Source organism: Cervus elaphus, chromosome 5, assembly GCF_910594005.1.
Source record: "Cervus elaphus chromosome 5, mCerEla1.1, whole genome shotgun sequence".
Classification (NCBI taxonomy): Eukaryota; Metazoa; Chordata; class Mammalia; order Artiodactyla; family Cervidae; genus Cervus; species Cervus elaphus.
Genome location: NC_057819.1, coordinates 105384228 through 105412202, shown reverse-complemented (window position 1 = coordinate 105412202; position 27975 = coordinate 105384228). Strand labels below are relative to the sequence as shown.

The 27975-nt window shown below is 40.5% G+C and overlaps 2 protein-coding genes and 1 non-coding gene across 3 annotated transcripts; all 3 read right to left on the bottom strand.

The window, feature by feature from the left end:
- Positions 1–364: 364 nt before the first annotated feature.
- Positions 365–436, bottom strand: TRNAW-CCA. Its single transcript has one exon. It is a non-coding gene; the product is annotated as a tRNA-Trp (tRNA).
- An 8721-nt stretch (positions 437–9157) lies between these two features.
- LOC122694770 (transcription elongation factor A protein-like 4) lies at positions 9158–13060 on the bottom strand. The gene has a single exon (XM_043903916.1). The coding sequence runs from the start codon at positions 11862–11864 to the stop codon at positions 11220–11222; it is 645 nt and encodes a 214-aa protein (XP_043759851.1). The 5' UTR covers positions 11865–13060; the 3' UTR covers positions 9158–11219.
- Positions 13061–13865: 805 nt separating this feature from the next.
- On the bottom strand, positions 13866–26487 carry ZNF624 (zinc finger protein 624). The gene is made up of 6 exons (XM_043903915.1): positions 26408–26487; positions 23197–23284; positions 21189–21254; positions 19245–19371; positions 18147–18242; positions 13866–16291 (listed from the first exon to the last, which is right to left on the bottom strand). The coding sequence occupies exons 2-6, from the start codon at positions 23227–23229 to the stop codon at positions 14067–14069; spliced, it is 2547 nt and encodes an 848-aa protein (XP_043759850.1). The 5' UTR covers positions 23230–23284; positions 26408–26487; the 3' UTR covers positions 13866–14066.
- Between the last annotated feature and the right edge of the window lie 1488 nt (positions 26488–27975).

Below are 27975 nucleotides of genomic sequence, written 5' to 3'. Positions count from 1 at the left end.
CTGTAGCCCACCAGGCTCCTCTGTCCATGGGATGGGTTCTCCCAGCAAGAATACTGGAGTGGGTTGCCCTTTCATTCTCCAGGCGATCTTCCTGACCCAGGGATTGAACCCAGGTCTTCTGCATTGAAGGGAGACTCTTTACCAACTGAGCCACCAGGGAAGCCTGTACTGTTTATCTCTTTTTAAAATAGCTCTTCGGGTGACAAGGGGCTGCAGTGCTCAGTTCACACCCCCAGGAGTCTTCCAAGTCACCCCTGTCAGATAAGAAAACGACACTATTGCAGAGGAATAGGAGCGCAGAAGCACGAACCAATCCTAAGCGGTTCAAAGTCCTAGGTTCGCTCGGTGGGAAAATGAGAAGCTATGACCCCGACGTGATTTGAACACGCAACCTTCTGATCTGGAGTCAGACGCGCTACCATTGCGCCACGGGGTCACAAAGAATACCTGAATTTTGATCCTTTAAGGCTCCTCAGTCCCGCCCATCCAGGTCGCTTCTCGGACTAAACCCTTTGCTTTCCGGGTGAACTTCTGGTCAAGCAGAAAAAGACCGAGAATTGGGCGGGGGACATGGCTGTGCGAGCTCCCAGGACTCCTGGCCCACCCAAGCCCAGGCGGGGAAGCAGCTGCAAAACCCCAGGTCCGGCCGGTGCGGGGGTGCGGTGAGTGCGGTACCGGGTTGCCGCCGCTGAAAACCGTTAAAGAGGGGAACAAAACCGGAAATTGGCGGGCACAGCTAGGAGGTGACTTTGGAACTTGGCAAAAAATTAGATGCTCCTGTGTCCACCCCTCGCCCCATCCCCCGTCATTTTTGAACATTACATAAGAGTGCAGTAACAATTAAAATCAATAATCCCACCACCCGCTGTAAAGCATTTTGATGTATTTCTTTCCAGATTTCCAACCTACTCCAGTATTCTTGCCTGGAGAATTCCATGGGCAGAGGAACCTGGCAGGATACATGGGGAGCCGGACACGACTTAGCGACTAAACCACCACCACATACATGAGTGTCCACCTGTGTGTGTTAAACCTCCTTTGCTGTAAAGTACAGCAGTTACAGAAATTGGCAGAAAACAGAAGGATCGCAAACCCTTGCTCCCCCCAGACCTGCCAGCCACCCCAAGAGCTTGACATCTGCCTTCCTCCCCCACAAGCAATCGACCTGGATGTCTATGGAAAGGTCTTCCTTGCTTCACAGTTTTATCACTCAGATGCGCATCAGTAAAAACTGATGGTGGTGTTCTGTCTGGGGCGTGTGTCACTTTTCATCCACCCCGTTCTCAGATTTCACATTTCTGTTGTCAATGTGTCTTGTTACTAGAGAATGCTGACTTACATCAGTTAGTTATGCTTTCCATGGTGGTCCTCTGCTGTATGCTACTATTTCCCCCTTGGTAATTAATAAATATTTCGGGGATAAATGCTTTCAGGCTATGCAAGCTGTTTCTCTTCAAACTTGCACCAATTTTAGCACCCAGACTTGACTGCAACAACTATGACTGTGGTGTTTGTCTCATGGTCATTTTCTGTTTCCCTTTTTCCATCTATGTTCATCAACATAATTCTTCTATGGGAAAGAAGTGGTACTTCTTGGGGTTTTCCTGGTGGCTGGTTAGTTAAGACTCTGCACTTCCATTGTAGGGGCTGCTGGTTCGATTCCTTGTTGGGGAACTAAGATTCCCTCAGGACTAAAAAGTTGAAAACAAAAACAGAAGAACTGGTACTTCTCTTCCATTTACTTAGGTATTACATATTCATTTATTTATTTGCATCAATACAGATTCATGGATATTTTAAAAATTTATAGTTTTAATCCATGTGTATTAGTTGCCCAGTCCTGTTTGACTCTTGGCGACCCCGTGGACTGGGGCCCGCCAGGCTCCTCTGTCCATGGGATTTCCCAGGCAAATATACTGGAGTGGGTTGCCATTTATTCCCCCAGTGGATCTTCCCAACCTAGGGATTGAACCCAGGTCTCTTACATTGCAAGCAGATTCTTTACCATCTGAGCTACCAGGGAAACTCTTTTAATCCACAGAATATCATTTTTAATAATGTTTCTGAAAGTCTCCCAGCTTTGGCTCCAAGTCCTTCTGGTTGGTTTATGTGGCCTTTTGACATCTGCATCCTGTATCAGCACTTTTTTAGTTTCTGACACAAGATATCCCAGGATTATTTTTTAGTTTCCCTGCATCAGGAATTAACCAGAAAACCATTTCTCCAAGGAGCTCTGGTTCATGTTTTTGGAGTATGGTTTTATGAAATCAAGATCTGGTTGTTAGGTGTGCTCATTACAATGGGCTGTCACCCTCCTTTTCTTTGAAGCTTCTCTGACACTGAGAAACACAGCTCTCATTAGTCATAATATATGCACTTATTATACATATGCAAACATACATATACGTGTTTCAGAATTACTAACCTATGCACCTGTAAGAAAAGATTTACTAAGAGGATTACCTTATATGTGTATGGCTTTTTGTTTTTGCCTTTAGCTTTACAGGCAAAATACTGTTTTGCAAAGTTATTTACATTAGTTCTTCTCTTCCCCAAGTCCTTCATGCCTGGTTATATTATTTATCTGTAGTACAGTTAGGTTGTTACTTTTATATTCCATTTCTGGTTCATGCAGGCACATACTCCCTGATTACTTTTAATTATTTTCTTTAAACTTCGGCATTTGTAAAATATTACCATGGTTCTAAGTGCCAGAGCTGTGTGAAAGGGTATACTAAAAACTGTGTCACTCTCTTGTCATCTCTATTACCCAGACTCATTGCCCTCTTCTTTCCAGCTCTTCACCAACTACAGCTGTAGGTAACTAATGTTTTCAGTTTCTGGTTGATCCTTCCTGCATTCTTTTGCACAAATGGGCAGGTATATGTTTATTCTATTACACCCTTTTCTTTCTTAGATAAAGGATAGCACACTATAATTATTATTTTGCTTTTTTTAGCTTAGCGAAAAGGAAATCACTCCACAACAGTTTGTTGAGATCTTTCTTTTCTTTCTTATAGCTACACAGTACTTTCTGGTGTGGATGCAAGCATAGCTTACTCAACCACTTTCCCATAGTTTTTCATAATATTTCCAAGATTCACCCATTGTTGCTGTATGTATCAACACTTCATTCTTTTTTAGTGCCTAATAATATTCCATTGCATAGATATATCAAATTTTATCTACCAGATTGGTACAGTTAAAATCTACCAAAATACCAAATGGAGATTTTTTCAAATACAGGAGTAATCAGATTCTCCCCTTTACCGGTTTTTAAAAAATTGTTGAAGGTTGTAGTAATCTATTTGTTTTTGTTTGTTTTTAGTCACCAAGGCGTGTCCAACTCTTTTGTGACCCCATGGACTGTAGCCCACCAGGCTCCTCTGTCCATGGAAGAGTACTGGAGACAAGAGTACTGGAATGGATTGCCATTTCCTTCTCCAGGGACTGAACACGTCTCTTCTCCATTACAGGTGGATTCTTTGCTGCTGAGCCACCAGGGAAGCCCCATATAATAATTTACATCTGCTAATCTTAGACTCCCAATCCAACACTCCCACTCCTCTTGCCTTTGGCAACCACAAGTCTGTTCTCAATGCCCGTCTGTTTCTGTTTAGTAATATGAATTTCAAATATTTTATCCTGCAGTTCTAAAATTTCCACTTGATTTCTGGCAGATTTTAATTGTTTTGAAATATTCTATCCCAGATGTTTTAAAAATCAGTTGTAACCCTCTTTCCTTCTAGCTTTCTAAACATATGAATCACAGCAGTTTTGACTGTTCACTCCAGGTCTGGATCATTTCTGGATTTGTTTCTATTGACTGTTCTGTTTATTATTGCTCACCAATTTTCCCCTATGGTGAATGTTGATTTAACTTTTTTTTTTTTCTGGACAATGTGGATATAAATTTTAGAAGCTCTGGCCCGATTACACTAACTTCCTTCCCTTTTGCCTTGGAAAGCCATGAGCACTGGCCCCACAGAGAAATCACTGTGAGGGAGACAACAGCTTTCTCCTCAGGAGACTCAAGTCTAGAATCTGCTGTTGCACTGATCCTCTTATCACATTTCTGGATGTACCTGGGTTTCCTGGTGTATCTACTGCCTGGGGATGTGGAACGTCAGGATTTTCTATGGTGAAAATATCACCTAAAGTGACAGGGTGGTACTCTGCTCACATGGTGGTTTCAGGGAAATCCCTGGTACAGAGGGCTGGCAGGAGTTGAGAGTTTTCTCTTGAAGATTGGGATCCTGCTCTCCTCAGTTATTTTGCTGTTCTCAAAAGCTCATTTCCTTCTTCTAGAGGAAGAGAAGATTCTTCTAGAGATTTCATGGGCTTCCCTAGTAGCTCAGCTGGTAAAGAATCTGCCTGCAATGCCAGAGACCCTGGGTTCAATTCCTGGGTTGGAAAGATCCCCTGGAAAAGGGAATGGCTACCCACTCCAGTATTCTTGCCTGGAGAATTCCATGGACTGTATAGAGATTTTACATGGAAAGAATTTTACATGGAGATTCCTTTTCCAATTTGTATGGGATGCAAAAATTCTCCAACTTGGTGAAGGCAGTGTCAAAATAGCAATTATTAAAAAGGATGCAATTGCCCAGTATTGGCAAAGATATGGGGGCAGGAGGCACCCTCATATGTAACTGGTCAGAGTCAGGGCTTTTGGAAGGCATTTGGCATGTGTATCAAAAGGCCTTATTAATATGTGCACTTTGTCCTAGAAATTCCATTTTTATGACCCCATGGAAAACAGTTAAGGATATTTTCCTGTAGGGTTATTAAAATTGTTTGTAACACTGAAGAATCAGCAGCAATTTTAGCTACTCTTTTCCAGAAGCAGAGTCTAGATTTTTGAAATATGAGAGGAAGGAGGAAGAATACCCTAGGTTGGGTTCCCCAGCTGACTCTGAGTGGATCTTTGCATGGAGGGTTTTGGGATCACAAGAGAAGGAAGCAGGACTGGGTAGAGAGAGGAGACGGCTGTTATGCAGACTCAGTGACCCCATGAAGAGCTCCAAGTTCACAACTGCCTCAGCGTTAAGTGGAAAGGCCAGATCTCTACTCCTGGGTCAACTAGTCATTGGATGTGGGCTGTCCCAGGAACGGGTCTGCTTCAGGGGTGAGGTGACTCTCAACCTCAGGACTGCCTGCCAACAGCATGTCTAGGGTGTGGAGAATAAACACTTCAGTTCTGAAAGTGGGGACTGGGCAGCCCACTGTTTCATCACTTGGATTCACTTCATGTAACTTTTGGGAGAGGCAACACCAGGATTCTGGAGGGTCTGTTTTCCTGAAGAAGGGGGATGAACTACAGTCTCCTCTCCTCCTGCTGCTGGTCTTAAGGTTGTAATTTATATTCACTGTTGCCTCCTCAACCTCAGCCAGCACCTGCACTCATCCTGGTGGCTCACCCAGTGGCAAGACTCCTTCATTCATCCTTGGGGCCCTGGTTGCCGTGTGCTCCTCAGGCTATGACTGCTGTGTGCGTTATTCACCACCAAGATGGGTAAGTTGGTACTAGAAGCTACTCTAAGACAATGGGGAATTACCTGGGTGCCAAACATATGCCTCCCTTCCCCCACTGCAGTAACAGTCCCACCCTTTCCTAGAGATCAGGATCAGATATCCCTGCAGCAGTCTTGTTGCTGCCTGGTCCCCTGGCAGCAGTTGTAGTTTACATCTCAAAGGTACTATCAATGACTATCAATGTGTTTCCTGAATTAACTGTTCTACAAAGTGTGGCCTACACTGGCACTTACGGCATGCCTTTTAACAGGCCATTCTAGATCCAGTGTCCATCACCCTGGAAGCTTCTGGGGACGTGGCTGGTGATACGATTAGTGGATCCTGTGAGACTATGCACACTCTGTTAACCTCCTCTGCTGTAAAGTTTGACAAAGGATAAAGGATAAAGAAGGATAAAGCTCCTTGTTTATTATGTGGATGTTATCATGTGGATAAATCAAACATTCTATGAGTCCCAAGATAGTGAGTGGTTTTGTCTGAGACCTTGCAAGCAGGAAAGGAAAGCAAATAGCTAGAGAGTTGATTCAGTCATATGAATTGCTGTTGTTTTCATAACAGAAGGGATCCAGTGGCACTAACTTGCCACCAAGTGTCTGACTGGTCTCCTAGTGGAGTGGTAACCATATTAGGGACCTAGCACTGGGGAGCCTGTGGCTGGAAGGTTGGACAGTCAGCAGTTATAGAAAGTGAACAAGCCTTGGGAAGGGGCAGCCTGGGACGATGGGCGTATACACAGAGCTTCCGTCTCTGCCACCAGGGCTTCAAAATTTAAGCTTGTGTTGTCAGCACTGAGCAACTAAACAGAAGCTGATGGACATCAACTTAGATCTTGGATAGAAATGAAGTGTAGGAGCTGGGCTTACATTTACCTGGCTTTTCCTCTGTTTATGGAGCCCAGGGAGAAAATTTTGCTCTTACTGTCAGAGTTTAGGGGTGTCGCTGGAAGACAAAGGGGTAATATCCTAGAGGAGAAAGGTTTACAGTTATTTCCCCTCAAACCTTTAGCTGACTTCCAAGCTGTGAAACAAGAGAAACCCTGTAAAAAGCAGCACCTTTTAAAGGTGAGACTGTGTGTGTGTGTTAGTCGCTCAGTTGTGTCTGACTTTTTGCGACCCCATGGACTGTAGCCCGCCAGGCTCCTCTGTCCATGGGATTTTCCAGGCAAGAATACTGGAGTCGGTTGCCATTTCCTTCTCCAGGGGATCTTCCCAGCCAAGGAATTGAATTCAGTTCTCCTGCATTGCAGGCAGATTCTTTACTCTCTGAGCCACCGGGGAAGCCACCTGGGAAAGTGAGGTTAGGAGAGGTTAAATGGATGAGCTGATTTCAGCAGCTGGCACAGTACAAGGAAGATATAGATTACAGTTCAAGATCAAGCTCTACCAAGTGAGACGGGCTTGGTAAATGCCTTGGAGCTTGCACTGAGACTCTAGGAGAACCATGCTCTAGAGCAAGGACAAAACCGAGACAGACCAACTTTAATGTGATCCACTAGTACTCTGTTAAAATAAAACCTGATCCTCTCTAGAGGAAGATAAACCAGGGATCTCTGCAATTTTTATACTTACAATAGCTGGCATCAAATGAAATATTGTACTAATATTTAGTAGGTGTATTAAAAAATTATATAAAGCAAATATTCTCCATTAAAAGAAAAAAAAAAGATAACAGCTGACTAGATGGCAAGAAAAACAACAGACATAGGAGTAGGTTCCAAAGTGTAGCTACTGTAGTTAACTGTCCAGGACTTGAAATAAATATTATTAATATATTCATGAAAAAAGAATGGAGAATTTGAGCAGATACCTAGAATCCACATAAAGACAGGATGACAATTCCAGAAATAAAGAAAATCTAACTAAAGTTAAAAATTCAAACTGTGGGTTTATTAGCAGATTAAGACAGTGGAGGTGTACAGTTTGATGCACACAAAGAAGAAAGGTGGGAGATAGACGAAGCTTTAAGAGAGACCTGGACCACAGTGAGAGACAATGGAATGCCATTTTATTTTAGGTTATGAAAAAGATCCCCCAAACTAGCTATAATGAAAAGCAAATGCCAAGACTAGAATCCTTATCCCAATGAAAACACCCTACCTAAATGAATGCAAAGTAAATATACAAAAAAAAAAAAAAAAAGATACAGTAAAGACAAAAGCTGAGATAAGCCACTGGATGCTCTGATAACCAGGCAAAGGGAACATGATCCAGTTAGAATGAGGAAAGTCAGGGAAAAACTAAGAACACAGGAATAGGCAAATACATGAATAAATATGAGTAAACACTGTTTAAAACAGTGATAGTGGTATCTTTTGGAGTTTAAAACAGATAGAAATAAAATATAAGACTACAATGGAACAAAAGGCAGAGTATCAAGGGAATTAAACCATTATTTTTTTTCATTGCTTTGAAATATTGAAATACTAATTTCAAGAGTGCTCCAATGAGTCAAAGACATTTTAGGGGTAATGATTTTTCAGATGTTTCAATATTAGGACAACCTTAAAATTTTAAAAATTAAGGAAACCAAAGACTTTTTATTTTTATGGATTATATCAATATTTACTGTATTTGAAACTAAAATTGGAAAAATGTTTACTGTTTTATTAAAAATACTAAACTTACAATATGATACTGAAAAATATTTTTGAAAAAAAACTTCAAAACAAAAAATTAGTGCTAAGAGTGGTGGTGTTTGAAATTTTTTGCAAATCTCTTTTAATGCCTGACTGGAATAGTTTGTGAGGTCTGCTATAACAAAAGCACCACAGACAAAATGGCTTAAATGACAGGAGTTTATCTACTCACGGTTCTGGTGAAAGAAGTCCAGGAGCCAGGTGTCTGCAAGGCTGGTTTCTCCTGAGGCCCCTCTCCTTGGCTTGCTGGTAGCTACCCTCCTGTGGCCTCGTCACATGGTTGTCCCTCTGAGTGTGCACTGCTGGTGGACTCTCTGTCCATCCATGTTTCCTCTTCTCATAAGGACACCAGTCAGACTGTATTTAGGAGCCATCCTAACAGCCTCCTTTTAACTTGTATGTTAGTCGCTCAGTCATGTTTGACTCAATGTGACCCCATGGACTGTAGCCCACCAGGCTTCTCTGTCCATGAGCTTCTCCAGGCAAGAATACTGGAGTGGACTGCCATGCCCTCCTCCAGGGGATCTTCTGGACCCAGGGATCGAACCCGGGTCTCCTGCATTGCAGGTGGACTCTACCATCTGAGCCACAAGGAAAGCCTCCTTGTGGAAAGGCGGCTTTTAACTTATCACCTCTTTAAAGGGCCTATGTCCCAAAGCAGACATTCCTGGGCACTTGGGAGTCAGGGTCTCAGCACATGAATTTGAGGGGTAAGGGACACAGTTCACTCAGTAACAATGGCTCAACAGAAGACGGCTGAATTCTGAGATCTTCTTTTGCGTTAAATATTTCGCAATATCTCATGCCATGCAACTTCTGAAAAACAGTAATCTATACTCATGAGAAAATGAGTATGAAAAATGAGAATGAGAAAGGTAAATAACGCCTTAGATTATGAAAATAGTCCTGCTGCTCTAGGGTAACAACCGAAATAATAACTAAATGTATAATTAAGTTGCACAGAGTAGAATATGAAATAATGAAGCATATTTAATTAATACAAAGAAAAGCAAGAAAGGAGAAACGGAAGAAACAAGGTAATACAAGCAGAATTACACCCAATGAGTAATTACATGAAATTAAAATGGATTACACTCAACAATTAAACTACAGAGATTGTCAGACTAGATAAAGACCCTAAATGGATGCTGCTTACAGGAGACATACTGTAAATATAAGGACACAGATTAGGTTAAAAGTAAAAAATAGGAGAAAGACATATATCGTGTATATTTGCTTTCTACTGCTGCATAACGCATTAATGGAAACAGTGGCTTAAAACAACAACTGTTTATTAGCCCACAGCTCTGTGGGTCAGGAGTCCAAGCACAGTGAAGTTGGGTTCTCTGCTCAGGTCTCAAAGGCTGAAATCAAGGAGTCAGCTGGGTTGATTCTTGTCTGAAGGCTGAGGAAGAATCCATTTCTGAGCTAAATCAACTTGTTAGCAAAATTCAGCTCCTTGCAGTTACAGGACTGATGTTCCTGTTTCCTTGCTGGGCTCAGTCACAAGCTGCTCTCAGGTCCTACAGGGTGCACATTCCTGGTCATGTGGCCCCTCTGTCTTCAAGGTCAGCAATGAAGAACATGGCTCACACTGACTCCTCCTCATATTCCCAATCTCACTCACTAGGAGGAGCCCCACACTTCTTAAGATCTCAACTGATTTGGTCTGGCCCACTGAGGGTAATTTCATTATTCTGAGTCAACTGATTTGGGACTTCAGTTATATTTGCAAAATCCCTTCACAAAAGTACCTAGATTAGTCTTTGACCGAGTAACTGGGAACCTCTTGCATACCAGGGGCCAGAAGTTTAGTGAGCAATTTAGAATTCTGCCTAACACACCATGCAGACACAAACTGAAAGAAAACTATATCTATAATATAGAAAGACATTCTAATAACCTGCAAATAACCAGAAAGAGTTATCAATTCAAAAATGGGAGAAAGTCTTAAATGGCACTTCTCAAGAGAGGATATTCAAGAAGCCAGTAAACACCTAGAAACGGACTCAACATCAGTAGAGCGTAAGGTGATGCAGATTAAACCTCTAACATGATAACACTACACCCTGGAACCAGGCTCTGGCACCTTCCAGTTCATGGAACTGCTCTAGTAAAGGTGCCCTGAATTATCTGTGCCCCCAAGTCCGAAGGACATCTTTCAGTTCTAATGTCACTTTAACCTGCTGACCATACTGCTTTGCTCTTTTCCTGGGGAGGTAAGGCAGATGGGGTATAGATGTGATGAGGGTTTGAAGGCAGAGAGGAACAGCCAACAGAGTTGGTATCATGTCATGCAGACTGTTTGACAATATTGTTTCTTAAGGGTAGTATTTCAGGGTTAGACCCTCAAAACTTTCCAATCAGAAAGTGGTACGTTTTGTCCAAAGAAGACACATCTAGTAATAGTTAATACATTTCACTATTAAAATTCAATCAAAATAGTCATTTTAACCACAATGTCAAATTCATTTTAGGGAGACAGTTCCCATCACTCACCCGAGATCCCCTTCACAACATTGTGGGAGGAAATCTGACTTTCCTTCAGTCTCCATTAAAGTGTTGCCCTACATGCCTTGTCCTTTTCAGGGGTTAGGTCCATGGTCTGTTAGGGCCTTCTGGGACCAGGATTACAGCCTCTGGGTTCCCATTTTGACTGCAGGACTCTCTTAGTATTTCCAATACTAAGTATTGGAAAGTATTTCTAATACTTTATTTTTTTAACCACTGTTGATTTTTAGTAGACAGTTTTCAGTTTTTCCTGTACATGGATCACTAGTAAAGTATCTTTGTAGTTTTACAAAAAATGGACTGATGCCATATATATGGTTCTGAAAACTATTTTTGTTTTTAATTTTACAATGCACCATAAACATTTTTTCATGCAATGGATGAAAATCTGCTACTGAAACAGAGGGCTGCAGTTGAATAATGAGAGCGACACCTAAAGTATAGGATTAGCATAAGTTTAAATAAAGCACAAGGCCTGGGAAATGCCTGCCAGAGGCACTACACAAAAGGAATGTCTTCAAAGCCCCTTTGCGGGGCCCTACAGCCACCCCTGAGTTCCTGTGGGCCCCATGGGTGGAAGGGGTCCTGTAAACTTTTTTTGCATCCACATAAACCCCCCCAATTTCTGTCTGGTTTTCTTCACCTCATCCTCTACCCTGGCCATCTCATCAAATTCTCTTATCATCTCTTCATTGCTCAAATGCATACCATGTATGGCCTCCTTGTATTCCTTGAGACACTGAGCCAGCCCCTTGTTGGTTTTTCTTTTGGCCTTCCTGGGTACATCCTCCCCAGCTGGGCGCTTTCCTCCAGCCCTTAGTTCCCTTGGTTCGCTGGCTGGCTTGTCTTCTTTTGGTTTTCCCTCACTCACTGGCTTTCCTTCACTCTCTGGCTTCCCCTCACTCTCTGCTTTTCTTTCTTTTGCTTTTTCCTCACTCACTGGCTTTCCTTGGCTCTCTGGGTTTCCTTTTTTTGGCTTTGTCTCATTCTCTGGCCTTTCCTTAACCTTTAATACTACCTTATCTGTCTTTCCCTTGTGATCTGTCCTTCCCTTGTTTTCTAACATTTCTTTGTCTTCCTTAGTAGAAGCTGCTCCTGGTTTTCCTGCATCCAGTGGCTGTTCGTTTTCCATCTTGCCTTGGTTCTCAGGCTTTGCTTCATTTTCACTGCAGAGTTTTTCCATGTTGAGTGTCCCCTCCTTTTCCTGTCCTGCGGGGATTCTGGACAGGTTCCTCCTCTTTCTATAGGCCAGTAGAGAGCTGGGAACAACAGACACGTAGACCTGAAAGAACCAGGAGCAACAACTAGGGGCTTGCAGACGGCTCCGGGCCCGACAGCACCAAGGGAGGGCCAGTACCTGGACCGGTGCCCACTTCTGGGCCCTCTAATACTTTAAAATGAACTTGGGAGTCCTTGGCTGTTTCCCTCTCTATACTCCAGTAATGCAGTGCTGTGTGGAGCTGTACACAGACCTTTTCACCACTGTGATCTCCTTTGGTGCCATGTTGAAAGTGGAACTTGTCCTGAGGCTTGCAAGCCTTCTGGTCTATAACCTGGACACAAGTTCCAGATATTCTTGGATATACTTTGCATCTACCTGAAATTTCTATTACCTCCTCCAAATGAAACTGAGAGAGTGAGGGGTGGTGGTGAAACACTGGATAATTTCTTTGGAATTTAGGCAGCATCCAAACCAGTTCCCAAGCTCTTAAGATCCATGACCACTCCTGCCCTGCCAAGGAATATTCAGCATCCAGGGTAATTCCTGGGACATGACAGGTGCCCACAGGAAAAAAAAAAAATTAGCTTCACAAAAAAATAGGTTTTCAATGTTTACATAAATATTACATGCTCACTGGAAAGAAAAACTGAAAAATATGGAAAAACACAGAAAGGTAAAACAAACAAAAAAACACTGGATTCTCAAAAAAATCTGAAATGAATGTCATTAACTTTTTGGAGACCATCCCTTCATTCATGGTTATCACATGTTTACACAAATACATAGTTTTATACCATATACATTGCATTTACATTTTTCTGTTATCCCAGTCTTTCCCCGCACTTATCTCATGCTTCTCCTTTTCTCCCTCCCTTTGAGGTAACCAATATTAACAGCTTGGTGTATATTCTTGTTACCTGTTTCCATGCTCATCTAATCACATGCACACATATACACACAAATGCATGTGATCATTACTTTAACAAAAATGAAATTTTGTACATATACATCTCTGTAATAAAGCAATTACTTACCAAAAAATTGTGGAAACACCTTTTAGTCAACTAGTGTAAATATGCCTCATTTTAAAAATTACTCTCAAAAAAAAAAATTACTCTCATGTTGTTCCATGGTATGGCTATATAGGTTAATTCACCCATTCCCCAATTCATTGGCATTCACTTTGTCTCCAGTTGGGTTTCATCTCTGTCTCTACAAATAATACTTTAACAAACATCCTTATTTATGCATATACTTTTGCACTGATGCTACTATTTCTGTGCAGCAAATTCTCAAAGTGAGACTGCTGGGTCAAAATGCTTTTAAACTTTTACTTAAAAATCTAAAAAGTATATAGCTGGATTGCAAGTGGAAATATAAGTTGATATAACTATCTTGTATGAGTATATGGTTTATCAAACTCCACTAGCAAAACATCTCTTAATTTTTGCCAACTCCATGAAGTGGAAGTAACATCTCATGGGTTGTTTTAATATGCACTTCCCCGAGTACTATTTATTTAGGTTCATAATATTGTCATAGGTTAATGCATTTGGAGTTGTTTTTCTATGAACAGCCATCTAGTCCAAACCTCAGTGTAAAGAATAAAATTATAAAAATCTTAGAAACAAATTTAAGAGGTTCTATATAACCTGGGGATTACATGGGTCCTTTTAACTGAGTAAATCAGGAATATAAAAAGGAAAAGATGTTTTACTATAAAAAATTAAAGACTTACAATCTTTTACTATATAAAAAATACAAAGACAAATATTAGGTTAAGAAAAACATGTGGAACACATGTGAGAAAAGATTAATATCTCAAATACATTAAGAGCACCTCCAGATTCATAATATAGACAAGCCAATAGGAATATATAAAAAAATATATAATAATATATAATATATATAAGCAAATCATTGAAGACAACTTGTTAAATGAATAAAATATGAAATTTGGATGATGGCTTTCACATGCCCCTTTTATTATGAATTTTCTTATAATTTCTAAGATTTAAGATGACCAACTGCTTTTCTACATTCTTATAAAGCATCTCTTCAGTGTGTATTTTCTGGTGAATTGCTCCTGGATGTTTTCCCACATTCATAAAATGTATAGTTTATAAGATTCTTATTACTGTCTGAATGATGATTTGCTGTTCTCTATATTAACTGAATTTCTCTCTGATGTGTTCTTTGATGTACAGTAAGGCTGGAGCTACTCCTAAAGGCTTTTCCACATTCACTACATTTATAGGGTTTTTCTCCAGTGTGCATCCTCAGATGCACAATAAAGTCTGAGTTAGTTCTGAAGGCTTTTCCACATTCTTCACATCTATAGGGCCTCTCCCCGGTATGAATTCTCTGGTGCAGAGTTAGCTGTGATAGAGTAATACAACCTTTCCCGCATTCCTTACATGAGTAGGGTTTTTCTCCAGTATGTGTCCTCCAATGAACTGTAAGGTATGAACCCCTCCTGAAGGCTTTTCCACAGACATCACATTTATAGGGTTTCTCTCCACTATGGATTTTCTGATGTTCTGTAACGTGTACCATCTGGCTAAATGCTTTGCCACAGTCATTACATTTAAATGGCTTCTCCCCGGTATGTGTCCTTTGATGGGTATTAAAGCCTGAGTTACTTGTGAAAACTTTCCCACATTCATTACATTTATAGGGTTTCTCTCCAGTATGCCTTCTCTGATGCACAGTAAGCTGTGATGTATTAGTGAAAGCTTTCTCACATTCATTACATTTATATGGTTTTTCTCCAGTGTGGGTCCTCTGATGTACAATAAGGTATGACTTAGTTCTGAAGCATTTTCCACAGTTGTAGCATGTGTAGGGTTTCACACCGGTGTGAATTTTCTGGTGCTCCTTGAGATTTACCATTTTGGTAAATGCCCTCTCACAGTCAGTACATTTATATGGTTTCTCACCAGTATGAATCCTCTGATGTACAGTTAAGTGTGATTTTATTCTGAAAGATTCCCCACATTCATTACAGAGATAAGGTTTCTCCTCAGTATGAATTCGCTGATGTATAATTAGAGATGAAGAACGCATGAAGGCCTTTCCACATTCATTACACTTATAAGGTTTCTCTCCTGTATGCATCCTGTGGTGTACACTAAGGCATGAATAATTAATGAATGCTTTCCCACATTCATTACATTTATAGGGTTTTTCTCCAGTATGAATCCTCTGATGTTCTGTGAAATTTGCTATACGATTGAATGCTTTCCCACATTCATTACATTCATAGGGTTTTTCCCCAGTGTGAGTTCGGATATGTACAATAAGACTGGAATTACTTCTGTAGGCTTTTCCACATTCATTACACCTAAAGGGCTTCTCTCCAGTATGAATTCTCTGATGAACATTAAAGATTGTGGTATTCTTGAAAGATTTCCCACACTCATTGCATTTATATGGTTTCTCTTCAGTATGGGTCTTCTGATGTACACTAAGATATGACTTATTCCTAAAGGCTTTCCCACAATCATTACATTTGTAGGGTTTCTCTCCATTGTGAGTTTCCTGATGTCTTGCAAGTTTTGATTTATCACTAAAAGCTTTCCCGCATTCACTACATTTATAGGGCTTCTCTCCAGTTTGAATTCTCTGGTGTTGATTAAGGCGTGCACACTGGCTAAAAGATTTTCCACAGACATTGCATTGATAAGGTTTCTCCTTAGTATGAATTCTCTGATGCACCATAAGTGATGAAGAAGCAATGAAAGCCTTTCCACATTCACTACATTTATAGGGTTTTTCTCCACTGTGAATTTTTTTATGTTGACTAAGATAAGAAGGCTGGCTGAACATTTTCCCACATTCATTACATTCATAAGGTTTTTCTTTAGTGTGAGTTCTCTGATGTTGAATGAGTAATGACCTATAACGGAAGGCCTTTTCACATGTACTACATTTATAGGGCTTTTCTTTATTATTGGGTTTTTTCCCTAAAGTGAGTTCTGAGGCCGGGCTTATGACTTTGTTGCCTTCTGTATCCTTGCAAACTTCCTTTCTCAGATGGGTATCTGTGATCAAATCTAAACCCTCTGTAAAACTTCCATCATGTGTTTGGTATTTGCCATGGGGTTCTTCTGCGATAACTTCTGGTTCTGGAAGAAGAGGAGATCCAAACTCAAAGCCTTTCTGAATAGTGGGGATTTCCTTGTGTTTAACTGTTCTTTGGCCCACAGGACTCTGCTGACTATACTGCAGTCTCAGTATCCTGTCACCCCATTTCCATAATCCTCCCATTCCAGGGTCCCATAGACCATTCTCTGTGAGTTTCTCTACAATGGCCTCCTGTGATAAATGTTTTTTAGAAAAATCTTCTGTTGGTATAGTATTCTTGGTTGTAGGTTTGGTCTCCAACTCTGGGAGGAAAAAAAGAAAAATCAAATGACTCCTATTTCAGGTTGAGGAGATTGTACTAACAGCATAACAAAAGGGAAGCTTGAGTTGATAATGAACATATGTTTTTAACCACTTGCAAATTGGCCTTGTTTTCTATGAAGAAGGAGGTAGGGTTAAGTGTGGCTGATTGAGCAAAGAACCATAGCAGTAATTCAGGAGTTTTCTTCCTACTAAAAAAAATTCATTCCTGGTAACCCTTCTACAGTCCAAGTTTCTCAAATATTTCTTCTTTTTCTCATTCCTTTTAGAGTCAAATTCTTTAGAGAGCTTCTTGAAAAGCTGTTAACTACTTCCTTGATTCCCATTTACTCCACAAACCAGACATTCACCCCCAACAATACTTTCCACTTGTTCTCATTATTTCTTCACTAGCTTTTCTGCGAGGGCTTTTTCTGACATTTCCTTGTCAGAATAGCTTCGTCAAGTCTTCAGATGTATCTTTTTTTTTTTTTTTTTGCTCTCAATTTAGTAGATTAAAAAAATTGTATTTATCTATTTAAGTTCAGTTGATTCATTATACAATGTATAATGTATACAAAGTATACTGCTGTGCAGCAAACTGATTCAGTTATACATACATATGTTATTTTTTAAAAAATATTCTTTTCTGTATCTTTTTAATGGAACATTTATGGAAGACACTGATTTTTCAGAAAGTAGGCTGAACTAGTCAAAATTAATATAGTTCTGAATATTACAAATAACGACAATTACTTTTATCAAGAGTAGTTCTGCAACCTTTTTATGGGTCTTAAGAAAATTTCTCACAGTTTCAAACTTTTCTTAAACAATTATACTGGGTGGTGGTGGTCTTATAATTTATTTGTATATGCAAACTTAATATTTTACTTTTTAAAACACTTTCAAACTTCTTGAAAATTTTTAATTTATTTCCAAGTAATCACATCTAAATTTAAGAAAAAATGGAATCAAAATCTGTGGTTAGTAAAATGGTTTTATGAAAAAAGAAATGGTTTGATGATTTTAAAACTCAAGTTAAGTAGAACTTTCAATGAATTCACAGGGTAGGACAAAGGTCTGAATTCAGGGTCACCAAAAAAAGACCACTCTAGAACCCAAGGACTAAAACCCAGATGATTTAAATATCTAAATGAATTAAGGTGACAGGATTTTTTTTTTAGGGAAAAAGAAAAATGGAGAGAATATGACACCAGCATATCTGAATAAAAGAGAGTATTGAAAGGTGTTCTTTAAGTAGAAGAAAAATAATCTTAGTTAAAAGGGTAAATATTGGTTAAATAGGTAAATACTGTATTTTGATTCTCAACTGATTTATTGTTCATATTCTCAATAAGTTAAGATCCTGAAAGAGTGGAGGGGGGTTCAGCAGGCTTGTAAGTGAAGAAAGTTAAATAATCAGTCAACAGGTTTAGCTTAAAAGAAATCAGTGATGATCCTTAAGAAAGTACTTTCAGGAAAATGAAAGAAGAGATATCAGATACATAATAGTTAAACAAATGAGAAAAATATAAAGTTAACTGGAGAGGAGAGAATTGAAAGAGTGAAGAAGAAATGAAAGAACAATTATGAAAATCATGTTCCCAAGAAAATAAAATAGGATGGGACGGGGACTACAAGTACAGGGCAGAGATGAGGGAGAGAGAAAAGGAGAGAAAAAGGGAGAGAGGGAGAAAAGGAAGGAGGGAGATGTAAGGAGAGAGGACGAGATGGGGAGAATCTTTTCCTCTGAGACAGCTTTGAACAAAGATACCACCCAGAATTTCAAATATTCTGCTCCATCCATGACCCACTGACTTTAAATAAATCTCATCCTCCAGTTTCTTATTAACTCACCTGAAAAGGGGGTTCTTGAAATTTCTCTCACTACCACCCATGGTCCTTTTCCATCCTCCAAATGAGATATCATGTCTGGTTTGGAAATTGCAAGCCCTGCTCAGAGAAAAATGAATAGGATTTGATTGTGCCTATGAGCAAGAACCCGGAGAAGGCAATGGCACCCCACTCCAGTACTCTTGCCTGGAAAATCCCATGGACAGAGGAGCCTGGTAGGCTGCAGTCCATGAGGTCGCTAACAGTAGGACATGACTGAGCGACTTCACTTTCACTTTTCACTTTCATGCTCTGGAGAAGGAAATGGCAACCCACTCCAGTGTTCTCGCCTAGAGAATCCCAGGGATGGGGGAGCCTGGTGGGCTGCCGTCTATGGGGTCGCACAGAGTCGGACATGACTGAAGTGACTTAGTAGCAGCAGCAGCATGAGCAAGAACCAGGGTCAACCGCTCTTTTATTTCCTGTGTGGAGTGGCTATGAGAAGTTCTAGAGCTGCGCTGTCCAAGGCAGCTGCCAAGAGCCACCTATGGCTATTTAACTGTGAATTTAAATTAGTTAAAATTATATACAATTTAAAATTCAATTTTTCATTTTACTAGCCAGATTTCAAGTTCTCAGTAGCCACAGTATCTACTGCCTGTCATACTGGACAGCACAGATCCAGCAAATTCCCATCACAGGAGAACATCCTACTGTATAGCAGTGTGGCAGAGAATTACAAAGGGACCTCAAAGAAGCTCTAGACTATAATCCTAGGTTTGGAAATAATCTGTTTAGAAAGAAAATAAACAAATTTGTTCATTCTTTCTAGAGGCACTGATAACTCTTACTCTGGAAATGACTGGAAAAAACTTTAGTCCTCAATCGGAGGGACTGTCAACACTCTCCAAGATTACAATGAAGTACGTATTTCTTACTGTACAATTGGCAGACCATTAAGTTAAGAGCAAGAGACAGTATAACTCTTAACAATATGCCCCTAAGACTGAGATTTTAATGCTTAAATTCTAACCCAAAATCCAGTTGAGTATTTTAGAGAATCTATTATCTTCAGTAAAACTGGTCCAGTGGCAGGTACATAAGCACAGAGCTTATCGTTACCCAAGGAGACAAGATTCCTGTAATTCTCTAGCATCACGTCCTTGTGCAGGTCCCTCTGCGTAGGGTCCATCAACCTCCACTCTTCCAATGTGAAGTCTACAGCCACATCTTTAAATGTCACTGATTCCTGAAATAAATACAGAGATCCCTCAGGGGACTGTACAGTTAGACCTATTAGGTAGATTAATACATACAAAACTGGGGAAGAAAACTAGCAGTTTCCACCCAAATGTTTCCTTCCTCAAAATCCTGCCTTATGTATATTATCAACTTTTTTTCAGTTCTATTCTATAAAATATGGCTTAATAAAATACATAGGTTATCATTCAGATTGTAGTTATAGAATATTATAAGCTGTCTGAGAAAGAAAAATAAGAAATCATGGGACCTTGAGGAGCTTTTTTGGTCTGGTTATAAAATATATGTATATGCGTCTTGTAAAAAAAAAAATCAAAGAATGAGCTATAACATTGTTTTAATGGTTACCTATTAGAGGAAGGAGGAAATAGAGTGAAGAGAACTAGAACAGATGCTAGATTTCCTTGAATATTTCCTGCCTTGTAGATTTGACTTTTGATCCATACAAATACTTTATATTATTATAAAAGAAAAACTAAATTTAAAAAAGCAATTCCTAAAAATTAAAAGTAAAATGAAATCAACTGGTAGCATACATATTCATTAGAGAGGAACTATTTTGAGCATCTTTAAAACACAGTAATTTTTCTGTATATATCTTGAGAGATATATTCTGAGGAGACAAAGAACTGTAAAAAACAGCACATTTTCAGTAAATAATCCTATTGCTGGTGGCAGTGATGGAAATGCTAAGCTATTTTGTAACTGTTGTGTGTGTGTTAGTTGCTCAGTCATGTCTGATTCTTTTGCCACCCCATGTACTGTAGCCCGCCAGGTTCCTCTGTCCATGGAATTCCTCAGCACGAATACTGGAGTGGGCTGCCATTTCCTACTCCAGGGTAATCTTCCCTACCCAGGGATCAAACCCAGGTCTTCTGCATTGCAGGCAGATTCTTTACCATCCGAGCCACAGCATTTACCCACATTGTGTGTGCAGTGTTGGATAAAGCAAATTAGAATACTGGTATCATTCAGAGCTAATAAATCTGCCATGGGAGAAAGAACATATAGATTCAATATCAATGAGATTATGTATAAACTCCAGAGATTCAAAACTGAATTGGAAATATTGGTATAAACTCACAAAATAGTTTAAGGAAAATATCTCATCATACTTCCTAGCTTTGTCCACTGAAAAGGTCTAGAAATGATAACCAAAAAGGTACTTCTGTGCAGTTTAGACTGTGACCTCTACAGATCCCACTAAATGAAACAAGGACCTGGAACTTTCTGTCATAATTAAAAGCAAGGAAACTCTAAAAGACTACCAGGATAATATCTAAGACATTGGAGAAAACTTAAAGAGGTTCCCACTAGCCAAAGATGGGAAGACTTGAGCATCAATAAGAACAATAACTGTGATTTCAAAAATATCCAATATATTTAAAATTATTATTTCATTATAAAACTAAAAGGATACTCATTGATCAACTTTGGAGGATTCCTGGAGACTGGTAAATAAAGAGAAAGAATCAACCCTTGCCCTTCTTTTCCTATGCAAACATCCAGTTTGCACAGTAATAAGATGGAATCAGATGATTGAAACTCTGTAGGCAAGAAGTGAAGTATGCGACACAGGCTACTTTTTCATTAGGAATTATAACATGACCACCTGTCAAATTAGGGCTGCCATCACTAACAGAAACGAAATCTGTCAAACTGATGCTACTAGCCCTGGGGTTACCACACCGATCAAGCAAGATGGTATACATGGTGAACCTGCCATGGCATTGGAACATTAAGAATTAGGGCAGTAAAAGAGGAGCTGTCACTTCATTCCCCTTAAGATACAATGCCAAGTGTTACCTTTACCAATTCTGGCTCTTCTGCCTGAAGGTGAAGATCTTCCTCTGGCTGGAAAACTTGAGGACTCTGACGGGACACAGGATAAGATCACTCCATGACTCACTACCTGTTACATACAGCACAGCCTCAACAAGCACCACCAGTCCACCACAGATGTGGTGTATATACACCTCTTTTACTGTTTTATTTAGGGATGAAATTAAGGTCCATAGCAACATCCAATCATAACTTTCTTTCATTTTGTTTGAGACAATGACACACACAAGACTGAGAAAGATATAACTGTATAGATTTTAAAGGCTTTAACAAATAACCTATCAAAACAAAAATAAACATATAAGGGGTCTTAGATGCCACATAATTCTTTTTCCTATGAGGATGAAGTTTGCTTCTCAGAAATTATCTATCTTACTCAAGAATAATATTCAAATGCGACTAACACCATCTGTTTTCTACAGTTGAAGAATCATTACCATGCTGGAGGTTGGAGGGCATGTCTCCGTACTCATTCAGGAAATATTTCAGGGACCTCTCACAACACTGTTTTCTTCCAAACCTTAAGACACTGTATGCCTATAAGGACCTGACTTTATAAATTAAATGAAATTTTACTATACCTTCTAGTAGTACTTACTGATTTTGGATCTTGTGCCATTTTTAAAAATTAAGGGTAACAGAACTATTTTTAAATTTCATTGAGAAAAATGTCATCTTAGTTCTTTCCTTTCAAGTTCTCACGTTAAAAGTACAAATATTCAGCTTCCAGAAAATCAGTGATGATTTGAGCTCAACTTCTGATAATTAGAGATGGGTTTGATCAGGCCTATACTAGACAAATACTTTAGATCTACTAATAAAGTGAAACACTTTGATTTTCATTTTATCTTTTCAAGGATTTGTCTTAAGGACTATTTACATGTTATATATTCTTGCTATCAAGAATAAAAGATCACCACTACAGGTTATTATGAATCATTACTATAACAAATTGTATTTGGACTACTTTCCTTCTGTCTCTCCTATTTAAAAGTCACTTCTAAAACACAGCTTTAATCACATTACTACCCACCTCAAACACACCCTAACACACACACATGCATATATACACTTAAATGTCTTCAGAGAAACATGAAAAGATTCAGCTTAAACATCTAAATTTCAGTCCTTTCTCAAATATCTATCTTGAATCAAACTGTTCTCTGCCTCAGAACCTTGCCTTCTCATCTGAAGTACCCTCACAATTAATTTATGACCATTTAAATCCACTTGTAATTGGGTCACAGCTTAAATCTAACCATCTTCCTGAGCTTTCCATGACCGATTTAGCCCATACTAATATACCATTTCTTTTCTTACATAGCACTCATCAACTTTATCATACTGCTCAACAACTATCATTCACCTAAATAAATTATGTAACTGTTTCTTTTGTAAACCTTACCTCAGTGAGACTGTAAGCTCCCTACAGCCAAGCACTGTGACTTAAACATCTTCTTTCTCTCCATGTCATCTATTAAGCTTGATCACTTCTTAATGGGTAGAAAAGAGGAGAACACTAAGAGTGGGCACAAGGGGAACAGTCCCTATGAATTAAGGTATGTGTATGTATGCATATGTGTACATATATTCTTTTTTCAAAGTTTCCTAAACAAAATTTTCCAATTGGAAAATACTCCATTCTACTATCGCATAAATAACTGAAATTTCCTGGGAACAATACAAAGTTAACATCATAAGTAAATTTCCCAGACTTCCTATCATATCTCAAGATCGTGCACATATTGTTTCCAAGATCTGGTGTCTTGATATTTGTTTTAATATGCATAGTGAATCTCCCTATAGATTACAAACTTTACTATGATGAACCCAGTTTTCATGGATCAAACAATTTGATTCAGTTACCAAAAGGGGTATGGGTGAGGTAGAGAAGTCACACAACTTTGGGAAAAGCAGGCGTGCTCTCAAACCAGGACAACAGGTCAGATCAGAGGAGGTTTCCCCAACTTACCAGAGGTCCAACTGAAAAAACTACAGCAGCCATAATCTCTTCCTCTGGGTTCCCCTCTCTGGAAAAAGGGAGTCCTGCAAAGACAAATCTAAGAAAGAGAAATAAGCCATGAAAACCAATCTTGCCTTGGAAATCTCAGATGTACTAAGGTGAAATCTTGACATTACAAGTAAGTATGACCTCTCTAAAAATTACAAGTTAACCCCCAATATCAGTGAAGGAATACTATTCTTACTAGTGTAGCTCTTAATACTACTAAATGCAGTCACAGCTAGCAGATCAAACATGGTACAAGCAGCTTTTAAACTACTTTCTCAATGACCTTCACATCATCCAATGGAAACTACATTCCCATTTCACGTATGAGAAAATTGAGGCTTAGAACCATTTTACACAATGCCGTGTAGGATTCCAAATCAATCTAATTATAATGCCCACACTTTTTCCATTACATCAACTTGCTGTGTGCTGTGAAAGAAAACAATTCAATCTTTCCTTGCCACAATCACCTCCTCACCTAACACTGAAATAATCTAATAACCTCTTTTTTCCTGTCTTTCCTGTGAAGAGTCAATTTGCTAACAGTTTCACAGACCTCAGCTTCATGTAAAGAGAACACCACAACTCCAAACTTAAAAGATATTAGAAACCTTGACATGCCTCTCTCAATCTCACATTCAAATAGATCTTTTATCTATCCTTTCTATATCAGGCAAAACCAAACAATAAGGAGCAGGATAGTAGTAACGATATAAGACAAAGTGGAATCCAGTACACAAAGCACTGAGCAGTAGTCCTCTTATACTGAAAATGTTATATGCCTAATAAAGGCTTTACATTGTGGAGAAGCAAAGTGGCAGAGATCTTGTTCAGATACCCAAGGCACTGATTCTGCTTTTTGTCTTTGGTTAAAGATATGGCCTTGTTGATGTTGAGTTTGGTTTGAAAACAAGAGCTTGAGGTTTGAAAACATTCTCTTAACAAGTGCATAGTTGTGGAATGATGCTGCAAAGCATATAAAAGGGCAGTAGCACAGAGAGAATTGATCTTTCCATATCTTGTGAAATTCTACTTTTGAATAAGAGCTTCCCGGGCAGTTTGACATTCTTACCACTCTGCAGAGCTTTGGAGGCCCAAAGGGATCTATGCTGAATTATGGTGAATCTGTCCCTCCTTTATATGTATAATATACTTCCACTAACAATCCACATCCGAGACTTCCCTGGTGGCTCAGTGGTAAAGAATCACCTGCCAATGCACGAGACATGGGTTTGATTCCTGATCCAGGAAGATGCCACATGTCACAGACAAACTAAGCCTGTGTGCCACAACTACTAAGCCTGTCTTCTAGAGCCGGGGAGCCACAACTACTGAAGCCCGAGAGCCCTGGAGCCTGTGCTCTGCAACGAGAAGCCACCACAGTCAGATGCCTGTGCCCCACAACCAGAGAGTAGACCCTGCTCACCACACTAGAGAAAAGCTCGCACAGCAATGAAGATCCAGCAGAGCCAAAATAATAAACCAACTTTAAAAAAAAGTCTGTTGTGTGTCTATACACTAATAATGAACTACCACAGAGAAATTTAAGAATCAATCTCATTTACAATTGCTTAAAAAAGAAATACTTAGGAATAAATTTAACCAAGAAAGTGATAGACCTGCTTACGTTGAAAACTTGAAGACATTAAGTGGAAAGACGTTCCATGCTCAAAGCCTGGAAGAATTATTGTTGTTAAAAATGTCCATACTACTTAATCTATAGATTCGATTCAAAATCCATCAAAATTCCCAAGGCGTTTTTCACAGAATTGAGACAAATAATACTAAAATTTGTATAGAACCACAAAAGATCCCAAACTGCCAAAGCAAGTTTGAGAAATAACAACATGGCTGGAGGTACCATGCTTCCTGATTTCAAACTATGTTACTAAGCTATAGTAATGAAAACAGCATGATATTGGGAAAGATGCAGATTAATGGAAAAGAACAGAGCACAGAATTAAACCCACACATAAATGGGCAATTAATTACAACAAAGGAGCCAAGAATATACAACAGGGAAAGAACAGTCTCTTCAAAAAATAGTGTTGGGAAAACTAGACAGTGACTTGCAAAAGCATGAAACTGGACTACTAACTTACACCACACAAAAATATTAAGTCTAAGTGAATTAGGTACCATAGGATCTCACTTAAATGTGGAATCTAAAAACAAAACAAAACACCCTAGACTGCCAGATACAGAGAATAGATTGATGGTTTGGGGGAGTGGGGGGGGGGGGGTTGGCAGCTGCGAAGTTGGTGAAGGTGGTCAAAAGGTACAAACTTCCAGGTACAAAATAAGTAAGTCCAAGGGACTTCCCTGGCGATCCAGTGATTAAGACACAGCACTTCCAATGCAGGGGTACGGGTTCCAACCCTGGTTGGGGAACTAAGATCCTACAAGTTGCATGGAACGGCCAAAAAAATAAATAAATAAAATAAAATAAGCAACCAGGGCTGCAACGCACAGCACCAAGACTAGAGTTAATAATACTGCATTCTGGGAATTCTCTGGGATCCAGTGGTTAGAACTCCGGGCTTTCACTACCCTGGCCCAGGTCAAGCTCTGGTCGGGGAACTAAGGTCCTCCAAGTTTAAGTAAGCTCCGAGAGTTGGTGATGGACAGGGAGGCCTGGCGTGCTGCAGTCCATGGGGTCGCAAAGAGTCGGACACGACTGAGCGACTAAACTGAACTTAAGTTGCCCCAGCAACAATAACAAACACACAAAAAACCTGTGCTGCGTATTTGGAAGTTGCGCCGGCAGGAAAAGCTGCCTCCGCTTCCCAAAGGCAGGAGGGGGACACCTGTCAGGTTCCCGCTATCGAACCCCAGTCCCTCTACACTGCCAAACCCAGGACGGAGAGATTCTCCTTCCTCCAACCCGTCCGCTCCCCTCAACGCCCTTCTCGGCCCCGTCTTCCTCAGTCCAGGCGTTGCCCCGGGAAGAGGGCAGGGTCCAGCCACGCCCCCGCCCAGCCCGGCTCCCTCTCCCAGAGCCTCCAGGCCGCTGCCTTCTGAGGTAGCCCGACCCCGGCCGCCTCTGAGGTGGGCGGGTCAGCTCCAGGCCCGAGGCCCCACCGGAAGCGGCTCCGCCCCCGATGCCGCCTGGAGCGGAGCGCCGAGGCGGGGGGGTGAGGGGGACCCGGCCGGGCGCCAGGGCAACTAGTACCTGGCGGCCGCCTGAGGACAAGGCGCTCTCAGAGCAGGGCGTGAGGGCTTCCAGCAATGGCGCCGGCGGCGGGAGCGACCGCGGACGGCAGTGCGCCTGCGCAGCCGGCGGGGACCACGGTGCCCAGAATCCTCCGCGCCGCCGCCCTGCTCTTGCATCTCCTCTCTGCTTTGGTGCGGGAGTTTGTGGACCTAAGAAGGTCCACATCGTAGGCAGTTTGTGGACCTAAGAAGTTTGGTCAGATTGAAACATCACGACTGTGTGTCGAGCACTAAAACTAGTGATACAAAGAATGACACAGCCCTTGCCTCTGAGCACTTCCATTTGACTAAAGAAATAAAGCCATTGAGAGAACAGAGTGTGTGAGTCGCTGTCATGTCAGACTCTTGCGACCCCATGGACTAGCCTAACAGGCTCCCCTGTCCATGGGATTCTCTAGGCAAGAATACTGGAGTGGGTTGCCATGTCCTCCACCAGGGGATTCCCAACTCAGGGATGGAAACTAGGTTTCCTGCATGGCAGGCAGACTACCATCTGAGCCACAAGGGAAGCTTCATGCAACTAATTAAAGCCCCAGACGCGCGCGGGGGTTGAGGGTTAGGGGTGGGGGAATTGGGTATTGCGTGTCCACCTGTATCTGCCTCATTCAGTTTCTTGGTCGAAATATCATGCCTTCATTTTAATTTCTGGATCTTTGAATTTTTCCTTGGCCCATCCTAATAATAAACGTTGACATTATTTAAAGCACGTTTTCTTTTCTTTGCCTCACTTCCACGGGTTTTGATGCCCAAAGGCCATATTTCCACACTGGGTCACATAGAATCCTCAAGGTTTCTCGGGCAGCTTCCCTCAATGGTGAGACTGTTAACTCTAATACCATCCCCCCCAGCCCCCCGCCCACTTTTCCCCCAACAGTTTCTGGCATCTTAGCTCTCCGACCAGGGCTTGAACCCTGGGCCCACGGTACTTAATCTTGGAGTCCTTCTGGTGACTGTTTTCCATGAAATGGAAATAAGATTGCAAACTCTTATTATACTTTGTATTATTTACCTTAATTACAAAATGTATTCAAGTGCATTATTTGAAGTATAACATACAGCAGAAAGGACAGAAATCATAACTCTACTGCTCAGTGACTTATTACAAAGTGACCACACCTTTGTAACTACAACACAGTGTAAGAAAATAGAATAAAACTAGCAACTCAGAGGCTCCTCTCCTCGACCTCCATAAACACTACCCATTCTGTCCTGCCAAAGCTAAGGATCATCTAGTTTTCAACCCCACAGATTAGCATCCCGTGTGTTATAAATGTGTGCATTTTAGTATGTATGGATTATTCTGTGTCTGGCCCAACAAGGTATTTAGCTTAGTTTTAATTGTACTTTTTATATGAAGTCCTTCCCTCCCTGGTCTCCCCATCACTCCTAAGTGAGGGATGTACTTGGCCTGAGCACCACTTGGTAGGAATAATCTTCCTTGGCTCTTTCACCTTCTCTAGGATAGAGGTTATTAAGCCCAGTTTAACAATTAGAAATGCAATCAGTTTCCTGAATTATGTGGAGATA